A 12,095-nucleotide genomic window follows, 5' to 3' on the forward strand; every position below is an offset into this window, starting at 1 on the left:
AGAGAGAGAGAGAGAGAGAGAGAGAGAGAGAGAGAGAGAGAGATGGCAAATGAGAGAGAGAGTTGACATGGGAGAAATAGATGCTTCCGCCATCACATGAGACGTCCACACAGCATGACGTCCTTCTGTCAGGACCTCAACACAAAGAGCACAGTTTCACAGCACTGACAGGCTTTTGAACTTCAGTTTTCTGAATCCGACTGACTTCATCTTTGTAAGTGCAGTCACGGAGCTGACCACTAATGGTGCACAGAGCTTTATGACCATGGTCACTATGTGACATCTTTATTATTCTTACCCATTTGCAGAATGCCATGACAGCTAAGAGGGTCCCCCACTCACTGGGTGGAATAAGACATGGGTGGGTTGCAATTGAGCATCCACAGAAAATGTGTGCGTGTATACATCTTACACCTACGGTACATCCGCCTGCTTGTGCACGTTTGTGTATGCATGTGTTTATGGACATTCTGCTGTGTTTGTATTTGCGTATCCTCATCCATATGCATGTGTGTACATTAGCGGTCTACATCCACCTACCTCTGTGTGTGTGTGTGTGTGTGTGTGTGTGTGTGTGTGTGTGTGTGTGTGTGTGTGTGTGTGTGTGTGTGTGTGTGTGTGTGTGTGTGTGTGTGTGTGTGTGTGTGTGTGTGTGTGTGTGTGTGTGTGTGTGTGTCTGATGGAGACTCAGGAATGGGTTAAAGCCACAGCATGAGGCATTCTTCTAAAAATGCCATTCCCACCAAGCCACAGAGTCAGCCAGCAATTGCTCAAAACTTCCACATTAAAAAGAGAGGAGGAAAAAAGAGAGAGAGGAAAGCAAAGAAAAAAGGAGTGAGAGGGAGAGAGAGAGAGAGAGAGAGGTTCCAGTGGTGGCGGCGGTGGTGTTGGTATGCCTTCCAGCAGACGAACCACAACGCTCCCATGGGGCTGAGAGGAGGAGGAGGAGAAGGGAGAGGAAGGGAGAAGAGGAGAGGAAGAAAAGAGAGAGAGAGGGGGGGGTGAAAATAGGGAATAAAGAGAGGAACAGGAGGGAATGGGGGGTAGGGGTGTACTGTAAGGAGAGGGGGGACAGTGAGGGAGAGAGAGAACAAATGGGTTGATGGAGGAGGGAGATAATAAATGAGAAACAGAATGAGGGGAGAAAGGAATGACAGCGTTGGGAGAGAGAAAGATAGAGAACGAGGGAGGGAGCGAGAGAAAAAGAGAAAGACACAAAGTTGACAAATTCATGGGGCCCACCACACCCTGGCACAAACATCACCCTCAGAACACGAAGCGTCCGTCCCCCCCCAGGCAGGGAGGGGAAACCATAAGCGGTGAAAACACACACATTTTATGTACTGAACTGGCTCGCAGAAAAGAGGAAAAAAAACTGCAAACTATTCATCTCCCTCAAACCTTTTCATCTTCAGAGGACCTAAACTTAACAACAGCGTGGCGCTGGTACGGTACGGTCTCGGCACACGATGTGATTCATAAGTGACTCGCAGTGGTCAGAAAAAAATTATGGAAAACGAGGGCACTCTGCCCCCTCTTGTGGTGTTTTTTTTTCTTAAACGTTAAGAGGAAGAGGAAGGAATCGAATTTCTTTTGGGGGCATCTGGTTCGTTCTTCATGCCTAGTAAGTACCTCAAAGGAAATTAGGGGAGGGTGATACTTCTGCACAGGGAAATGCGTCGGTTTTCACAGCGCGACTGAACATGGCGCTGACACGCACAGGCTGTGTGATAAGGCAGCCTGACAGAGGATGAGGGACGCAAATAGGTGGCAGACATGAAGGCAACAAACCAGATAGACAAACGGATCAACAGGCAAGATGTTCAGAAGCATTCAGTCACAGGTTAACCACTTCAATCAGGGGTGGGCAACCTTTTAGGCCGGGCACATGATCACTATGTTGTCTGAGGCGTGCTCACCTTGTGCTGTACAGTGCATACCACCATTGCTTTTACATCTTATTATAGGCTGCTAAAACCCTTCTTTTTTCCCCATCTACACGTAATCTCTTAACGGAATGTTCACCTATTATGACATGCCCAGAATAGGTACACTCGGGTTAAAGCTGAGCTTGTGCTCTCACCGTTTGAGATGTTGGAAAATGAACTGCATGGTGTCGTGGTTGGGGGGAGGCATGTTCAGCACCAGACACTTCAGACGGTCCACCTTGTCCTGGTAGTCGGACATCTCTGGAAAAAACAAAACGACTTGTTAGTTGACGGACCACTACATGATCTTCATTGCCTCCTTCCCTGATCTGTTGGTGTGCAGTATGAAGTAATTAACTAACTGTCTTGGGCCACTGTGACTCATTTGTGTGATGTCCAGATTCCCCAAAAGGTTAGAATGAATTAAACTCATGGGGTATCAAGCTAATGATAATCTAAAACAAGGACAGTCAATGTGCCTCAACCCCCTCCTCACACAAGTTTACAGTACATGCACACACACACACACACACATACACACACACACACACACACACACACACACACACACACACACACACACACACACACACACACACACACACACACACACACACACACACACACACACACACACACACACACACACACACACACACACACACACACACACACACACACACACACACACACACACACGCATGCACTCATAAATATACAGTACACTTATGCATAGCCACTTGCTTTATTTATTAAGAATATTGACCATACATTAACCCTTTTTCTTATTTAATGGGTTTGAATGTAAAGGTGGTGGCTGGATAAAAATGTAAACACCAAGCATCATTTTATTTGCTTACTTTGTAATCAATAAAATCTTTAATAAACATTAAACAAAGGGTAATCAGAGTTCATTATTGCCACCCCAGATTATGGCCGGAAATGTTATTAATAAAAATAAATATCATTCGAATGGTGGCTAATCTCGTTTCTTATGGAGAGGGCAAATTAATAGACTTGCCAGGTTAGTGTCTGAGATATAACAGCTCTTAGTTCATACAGGAGAGTGCAGAGACACTAAACCAAAGGGAGAGTAGGACCGGGGCTGGACCAGAACCCGAGTCCTCACGTTCATTGGGAGCATAACTGTCTGTGCACCAACCGGCCGAGCCCCCAGGCACACCATGAACAGGTTCTTTAACCATCACTTCATCGGATCACATCAAACCACCCCACATCAGGGGCGGCCATAGCTGAGTGGTTAGTGAGCCCGCCTAGGGAGCCAGAGGCCCTGGTTGCCCCAGGTACGATTCCAGGCCAGGCCAGCAAATGTGTCGATGAAATGAAATTTGTCCCTGAGCAAGACTCTTAACCCCTAATTGCTCACAGGCCCTCATTGGAAACAAGACCGTAAGGACTTTCATGAACGGACCTGTTAAAGGAATTATCCTTATCCTATCCCTATTTTAAACTTTGTCGTATGATGGTGTTGTGTGATGAAAATAGCTGAGTTTGTAGATCTGCTATTTTTTTTAATGTTTGCCAATAATGCCATCCCCAGAATAGGGACGCCAGGTTGAAAGTAGTTATGTTAAAGTTTGTAAGGAAAGATAAAATAAAAAAAGATAAAACAAGTGCATTATATACAAGAAATAAGAAACTGGTGCACTGGTGTACTTTCCTCTCTCAAATAGGCAAAGTTAGTTTGGCCTGTCACAGTTGGAGATAATCACGCGTCGCTGTTTGAGACAAAGGGGTTTCCAAGCCAGCTTAGAAATTTGGGCTGAAAAGTTGCCAGGAGGAGGGCTTTAAGTTCCATCCCTGCTTCCTTTATATCTGTCTCATGAATAGCGGGTAAGTGAATGGAGAGAGTGGAAGCGTTCACTCACTGACTGTCTCCACAATGTCTGTAAAGAAGCCGTAGGGTACCAGGGGCTCAGGAAGCTCACGGAAGAAGAGTTTTAGAGCACCGGTGATGACGTGAACATCCTCCCACTCACTCTGGTCCAAGTTCAGCTTCTCCTCTGGGAGAAGGACAGAGAGAGAGAGAGAGAGAGAGACAGATACAGATAGAGAAAGAGAGAGAGAGGGGGGTGGCAATGAAGAAAAGGACAAAGAAAACAGCGTAAACGGTGAGAAAGAAGCGGGGGTATGTAATAGCATCAGAGAGTGGAACATACATACATGACAAGGAGCAAATCCTCATCAGCGCTAAGCTTTAGCTTTAAGGCTTGTTGCTGTACGAGAGAGATACAAGTTGTCTGTGAAACAGTCAAAACAACAGCTGCACACAATCTCTCTCTCGCACACACACACACACACACACACACACACACACACACACACACACACACACACACACACACACACACACACACACACACACACGCACACGCACACACACACACGCACACGCACACGCGCACACGCACACACACAGGCGAAGAAATCGGCAAAAACAAAATCACTCCTGGCCAACATTTCGAGAGTAGTAACATGACATTTTACTGTTCTATGTCCCCTTTGAGGTCTGTGATGATGAATGTCACTTAATTCAAGATCTATGGTGCAGCACTGTACCATGGTGTGTTGAGAACCCAGAAACCAGGCCCAGAGAGACACCGCTGTCTGTGGCACTGGTGCAAACACACAACACATCTCTGTTGTAGCCACTTGGTGGCACCCATGGACTGTGAGAGAAACCCACTGTACAGCTCTCTATACATTATTACATCAGAAAACTTCAAGCAGACAGAGCGCTTAAGGGACACACGTACATTAAGCACATGGTAATACAATCAGCACACTGTTCAGCACAACAGTGTTAGCGCGGTGTACGCATGTAGTCAACAGTCACTGTGAATGTGAAAGCACACGCATTATGCGTTTTTGTAAAGACGCGTGCGTTGGCACACTTATGCAACGCACACACATACAGTAACAGTACAGAAGCACACTGAATATCACGTAAAAAGCGGCAAGGCGGAAGGAAGGCTTGCCGCCGGCTCTTCTGGTCTCCATTTGAATCTACCTTGTACCAATTCCTCTGGGAACATGAAGCGGCCATCTGTAGTCACCGCTCGCTCTGCAAAAACCAACAGTCATTCAATGGTCTGCCTGCTTGTGAAATTATTTGCTTTAACGAAAGAACATCAGATTTGTCCTATATACTGACTGGAATCCCCCAGGTGTCTATAGTAGGCCCCCTACATTTTTCACTCTACACCAAATCCCTTCGCTGAAAACAGCCGATGTATAAGCTCACAACGTGTTGCGTTGGGATGAGTTGTGAGCTTGTAGATCGGCTATTTTCACCAAACGTTTGCCCCATAATAGGGACGCTAGGTTTCATGTATATTTAAAAAAAAAACTGTACAGTGTGTGTGTGTGTGTGTGTGTGTGTGTGTGTGTGTGTGTGTGTGTGTGAGAGAGAGAGAGCCTTTGCTCTGTCTCAGCTTGTATTGTTGGCCGCCATATATGAAGAAGATGCTGATAGTGTGAGTCTTGCTGTAGTAACTGTATATTTATGTGGATATAAATAAATAATTTAAAAGGCATGCATGTGTGTGTGTGTGTGTGTGTGTGTGTGTGTGTGTGTGTGTGTGTGTGTGTGTGTGTGTGTGTGTGTGTGTGTGTGTGTGTGTGTGTATGTGTGTGTGTGTGTGTGTGTGTGTGTGTGTGTGTGTGTGTGTGTGTGTGTGTGTGTGTGTGTGTGTGTGTGTGTGTGTGTGTGTGTGTGTGTGTGTGTATACGTGTCTTTCATCCTCCTTCCCCTCACCGTGGTTAACCAGGAAGCGTAGTTTCTGAATGACAGCCAGGTTTCCAGACACCCTGTAGATGCCATCGGTTTCCAGCCCTGAAACGCAACACACACATACAGTACAGCCAGGTGAGTGTGTTAACACACACACACACACACACACACACACACACACACACACACACACACACACACACACACACACACACACACACACACACACACACACACACACACACACACACACACACACACACACACACACACACACACACACACATCCAGGTGTGTGCAGATGCACTGTGAATTGATATGTTGCTGAAAATGTTAAAGAAGTCAATGTATTTCAATATATTTCTTCATTAAAATCCGATACTGTAAAATCCTGCGAGTTGCTTTAACTCTGAGAATGAATGCATGAATGAATGAGTTATTTTATTTAATTGTATTTATTATTCTGAGAGTATACACACATTTTAAATATAACCAAATGTACCCATAAGGTTCCATTTGGTTATATTTGGACACTCTCTAACCTAAAGGATTTTTACCGTGAAGTTTTGTAATGAACCTCCCTGGTTATTGTCTCAGGCTGGTCATTAAAGTGCCATTCTCATACAATCAATAATTGAGCGTGCCTTGAAATTTTTGATTTGTTGCAGCAGTGAGTGGTATCCAATCCTCCAAGACATAAGACATACATAAACACAACATGGCACACAAAAGCATAATGCTGTACAAAAAATAACCAACTGCCGGAATAAATGGCCCCACATTTCAACAGCTAGTCGTAGAAACAAACTTTGAAGGTTTAGTTCCCGTGTAATTGCTACAGGGGGAAAAAAATAACTACAAACTTCCCCTTCACGTTTGATGGCGTGACGCTGCATTCTGCCCCCATAAAGGCTTTGTTTGTTGTGCTAACAAAGCTATGTTCCTGCCTCACCTCCCACCACCCCCACACACACACGCACATGCACACAGGTTTGGTTGGCCAAGTATGGGCTTTACGTTTAAGCCAATCCCATGGCCATTTCCTTCTGCTCAGAAACAAAATTCCCATTCATTTCCTGCTATCTTCATCACTTGGAATGCTGCTTGGCGACTATCTTCAGAGTTTCTAGGTCTGTCGCTGCCTTTATACCCTGCAAGTGTCTGGATTTGTAACTGTGTGGATTAAAGTAAAGTCACTGTTTAATGTAAAAAACTTCTCCAAATACAAACAGAAGGATTTTGTTTTATTAAGCCCTCCACGGTCAGTACAGAACAGCAGTTTTTTTCCCCCTGAATAAAATATTCCTATATGGCTCTATTTTACCCCATTTGGATCTATCTTAATATGGCACCTGCCATACGTACTCTGTGAGCGCGCATGTTCAAATCTCCTTCCTGTGTGGAATATAGACATAGCGCGTTTTCTTAGCCCGATTTCTGCCATGCCTCTAAACTCCATCGTTAACAACGTCGCTGCAGAACTGTCAAGGGACCGTCGCTTTAAAATAGGATTCAGGCCGCTTCTCCAAACTGGTTTTCGCTGTGGCTTTTTATAATTATATATAGTTGAGCGCCATCTGTATTCTTCAAAGTTCAGCAAAGTAAACTGTACCTCTCTTCTCCACGGCTGCGGTACACAGCCTGACGAAACGAGGCACCGTGTTCCTCTCTCTCTCGCACAGCAGCTCCAGACGACAGCCAAAAACTTGATCTGCATGGGGACGTCAACGACAAGGCAGACAGAGAATCAGAATCACACACGCACACACACACACAAGACACACAATCTGTTCAGAAGTATTTCACAGATCATTATGGATTCTACAGGCACTTCCTGACAACACTGATAATAGCACATAATATGGAATCTACAAGCAAGTTTAAGCGTTATCTAAGTTTACAGTTCAAAAGGCCTTTCTCTAAGAGAAAAAAAAACCCTCGAGCCGATTTCAGCTGCCATCCTCTGCTCAGTTCCCAGCAGAGAACTAAGCTCCCCCTTGATGATGCAATGGCATTCATGTACAGTATATACAGTGTGTCTCAGTGGTGCTTCATCTGAGAGGCTCTACACTAGACTATGTATGCCACTGTGACATTGCTGCATGATCATTTTTATTCCCATTGCGCTGCAAAGCACGTTTGTGATGAACCCACTTGTGTAAAGCACTTCATAAAAAAATCATGGATACAGTAGTCAGTGTATCACTTTAACTTTTCCCTTATTTGACCACAGAAGATGCTTAATTGCACATTTTTATTTAGAGCAATGGCGTGGGAGGGGGAAAATGCTACCCACACATCAATACTTTTACACTAGGGGCCAGCACAGCACAGCAGTCTTGTAGTACTGTCGACTGAGCAACTCCACGAGATCAGATAATGGTTGAGTGCCTAAATTGGGGTTGTTTAAAGGACACCACTGGTGTTTTCATTTCACATTTGGTTCCATAGAGGTATGAATGTCAAAATGTGGATAAGTAGAAAAACAAACAAAAAACTAATATTGCCCTGCAGTAAAGCAGACATAGTTCTGTGTTGTCAGATTAGAATCACTTCCGCATTTTTGCTATTGCCCCCCTGGAACTGTACGATACACTATTTAGCAGCGTCACAATTAAACCTTGGTAGAGGTTTCGGTTGTACAGTTACGTTGCCATGAGGTAACTCCAAATATTGGGCGAAATATCTTCAATAGTTTAAATAGATAAAAAATGGTTAATCCAAAATATACTCCCCGTTGACTGACAGTACATTGCATGGTGAAGCAGGTCTTAAAGTCACACTTTTAGCACACAAACTAACACAACCTTTTTTATAAGAACATCCGGTAGGCATGCTTCCGAGAATCACTGTATTGTCAGAAACAACAATAGTACCCTTAGGAATTTTGTTGGTTTATACGCACACGCACGAGCGCACACACACACACACACACTATCCAGAGCTAATCTTGCAAACCGCTGGACAGTTAATGTTTTTTCTATGTTTGATACTGTTTGAAATCATTTCATAACGGAAGTCAATGGTGCTGGGATCAACCTGAAACCTTGCCCAAATTTTAAGCTGTACATCACAGATGACTGGCATCACAGGCTGGCCGTGTGCAGTCTATGATCCATATTGGAGCCAGGCCATTCCCATTTGGATCCCGAGATCCACATGATTAGATTTTTTCCCTCAACACAAAATCTCTTCTCCAAAAACAGCTGATCTACAGGCTCACAACGCATCACAACTATTTGGAATGTTGCCTAATGTTGCCTATTTTTGCCTATTGTGCTCGTATTATGCATAAAGGAAGTCGAGTATCACAGGAAGTATATTGAGCAAAACTCTTATTTAACACCTCCACAGCAGATGTGTGTCTGACTCTGCAACTTAAACCCCTCCGCACAGAAAACTCATCCCACGTGTCTGACAGAATATCTGACCTAAAGCTAAATCATATTGGGTGAAACTATTTGGCTATTATGACATGCCTAGGGACGCCAGGGCTCATGTAATTTTAATAAGGCACAGACATTTGACGCGTCGAATCTCACCTTTGATGAGGCCCTTCTCCTGCAGGGCCTGCAGGGGAGGTCTCTTCAGGATCAGCTTCTTCAGACGACTCTTCACCCTCTTCCTCTCCGTGTTCTCCAGGTTGGACGCCGAGCGTGGCACTGTTGAGGGAGGAGAAGGACAGGTGGAGGAGTAGTCAGAGGAGGAGGTGATGAGGGGAGGACAGGAGATGAGCAGGGAGGGTGGTCACAATGAAGAGCGGGAGGTGAGGGTGATGCTGAAGGTGATGGAGGGTAGACGGGGACGGGGACGGGACGGGGGTGAACTGCCGTGGAGGACGTGAGAGGATGTAAGTGGGCTCAATGGAGGCGAGAATGGGGGACAGGACAGAGGGGTGAAAAAAAGCCTGAATGGATTAGGGGTGCAACAATTCTAACAAGTCTAACTAATCGATTGAATCAATTATTTTCAAAAACATGCAGATCTCCAGGCTCACAATGTTAAGAGGTTGTAGATCAGCTATTGCATTTTTGCGCAACACTTAGGGCTTACAAGGTTAATTAACACTAATCGATATAGTCAACCCTAAAATGGATGTCAGTGAGTGAGTGAGTGAGTGAGTGAGCGACTGGTGACGTGAGCAGATGAGTATGGATGGAGGACAAAAAAGGGCGGGACAGGAAGTGTGGGGGAAGAAAGCCAGGAGGGAGTGCTGGAGGTGGAAGATATAGCGCTTAGGGACGTTCTGAAGGTGGCCGGGGCTTACGTGTTGTCCTCCTGTCATCCTCATCCTCGTCCAACATCTCCACGCTGCCTGCTCTCCTCAGAGAGTGTGAGTACAGGAGAACATTGTCTAGAGGGTTATCACGGTCCTGAAACACAGGTAAATGTTTTCCTTATAAATGACTTACATCGCCTCAAGCACTGATTATCATGAGTGAATGTGTGATTTGTAGCTTGACAAGAAAGAGTTTGAGAAGAAATAAATGCTGTGAGTGAGAAATACATCGAAACTGTGGTCATGATACAGTATGTTGCTCAATGTGTGGGAGGGACAAAAGTATTGTTTTTAACCACTAAACCATGTACTTAGTTGAGCGTTGTGAGCTTGTAGAATTTTCACCAAATGTTCACCCCCAGAATAGGGTTCCTCAGGGTTCAAGAAGTTAAACTGGGTTTTCAGTGTTAGATTTGCAATCATCTTTTCTATATTTGTATACAGTCAGTGGTTGTAACATGGCTAATGGTTGTAATAACATAGCCCAAAGATATCATTGTGTGGGCGTGCGTGAACAGATGCTTCCCATGTGTTTGTGTGAGACAGTCTCACCAGTTTGTCGATGACACTCTGAATGGTGTTGTACCACTCTCTGATCAGCGAGTCTGTCTCCGACTGCAGAAGGAACTCGTTGCCCGTCACCGTCCTCAGCTGAAACAATGCGCAGTGCACGCAGAATTAAAACCTCCTCCCTGTAGTACGGCGAGTGTTAGACGACACTCCCACATGCATCCCACACTGCCATCTTTCATAGCGTAGCCCTGCTGTCACACCAGCGCTGCTGTGCTAAGCTCTGGAGACGATCCCACAGCTCCCCAGTGAGCTTTTTAACAATGTGTTTTTTTCTCTTTCTCCTCTATTCACACTTCTCTGACTACACATTGTGTAAATCTCTTTTAAAGCAGAGTGTAACGAAGTGTGTTGTAGAGATCTGGGTAGCGAGAATAAAGTAAAAAAGTTGGCTTGTGTAAAGTTTCACCCAACATGACATAGCTTTAGGTCAGATATGCTGTCACACGCGTGGGCTGAGTTTGCGGTGCGGAGGGGTTTAAGTTGCAGAGTCGGACACACATCTGCAGTGGAGGTGTTAAAGAAGTTTTTTTCTCAATATACTTCCTGTGATACTCGACTTCCTTTAAGCAGAATACGAGCACAAAAACACATTCTTGCCCTAGGACGGTTGAATTTAAGTTCAAAGAAGATTGCCGAAGAATCGTGCCGAATAAATCCTTAACCACTTAAAGGGATTCTAGGCAACATTAAGCCTAAATTAAAAAAATATATATATATATATATATTTTGCATTTTTCCCCCTCTATCAGCCACTATATAATGATGCTGGGGTGTTTTCCTGCATTGAAACACAGTCCTCTTTCTGAAATCCGTATTTTCCCTACTGTTTATGTTTGTCCGGGGCGTAAATTAACGCACGCATGTGCGCGTCCGTGCGCGTCCGTGTCCGTGTGAACTTTTTACTTTCGGTTTTAAAACGCTCTCAAACTTCGTTTTTGAGTCACAGAATTTACTTTTAAGATAGCGTTTGGATAGAATTTAGTTGTTTAACAACTCTTTGACTGCCAGAGTATTTTCATAAAGTACTCCCCCAGTGCCAGTGATTTTCGTGTTTTTTAATTTTTTAATTTTGTCATTTTTCATGAAAAGAAATGGTCACACTGTTTTTGTAAACTCAATAGCACAAATCCGCTACTAGAGAGCAGCAAATGACAGCTTTGATCAGGCCCATGTCTCACTCGCCCCATCCACACCCAGTCAAACAGTGAAATACATCAAACCTGATGTGACGTGGTCTCAGATTGTCCGATCGGCAAAATTACGATTTGATACACGACGGCGATGACTGATCGTCACCCAGACCATAGATTATAGAAGAGAACGTATCCGTTTGTTTATTACACCGTGTGAAAAACCGTGTGTTTCCCTATTCTGGACGAAAATGACTGGGGGAAAAAAATAAAAAACGGAAACGGAACCCCGGTCATGAAACCGGATGCAGATGTGGGTGAAGTAAGTGGAACTCGAAACCTAGATCGAAATATTATAGCATAGCGCGATGAGAGATTAAACAATGAACGCGCGTCCAACGCGTCTAACGTGTCGACGGCACACTGAACAA

The 12,095-nt window shown here is 44.6% G+C and overlaps 1 protein-coding gene across 2 annotated transcripts in view; it reads right to left on the reverse strand.

The window, feature by feature from the left end:
* Window positions 1–12,095, reverse strand: part of arhgap9 (Rho GTPase activating protein 9) — a 65,238-nt gene that overhangs the window by 2,977 nt on the left and 50,166 nt on the right. The window contains exons 15-22 of one of the 2 annotated variants that reach the window (XM_084061274.1): window positions 10,514–10,612; window positions 9,950–10,055; window positions 9,225–9,344; window positions 7,295–7,393; window positions 5,707–5,784; window positions 4,960–5,013; window positions 3,818–3,952; window positions 2,084–2,189 (exon numbers count right to left, since the gene is read on the reverse strand). In XM_084061274.1, the coding sequence (XP_083917400.1) occupies window positions 2,084–2,189; window positions 3,818–3,952; window positions 4,960–5,013; window positions 5,707–5,784; window positions 7,295–7,393; window positions 9,225–9,344; window positions 9,950–10,055; window positions 10,514–10,612 (797 nt within the window). The remainder of the gene's footprint in view (window positions 1–2,083; window positions 2,190–3,817; window positions 3,953–4,959; window positions 5,014–5,706; window positions 5,785–7,294; window positions 7,394–9,224; window positions 9,345–9,949; window positions 10,056–10,513; window positions 10,613–12,095) is intronic. The other variant, XM_084061275.1, reaches the window with a different exon arrangement.

This window comes from Gymnoscopelus microlampas, assembly GCF_963454915.1.
Source record: "Gymnoscopelus microlampas genome assembly, chromosome: 7".
NCBI lineage: Eukaryota > Metazoa > Chordata > Actinopteri > Myctophiformes > Myctophidae > Gymnoscopelus > Gymnoscopelus microlampas.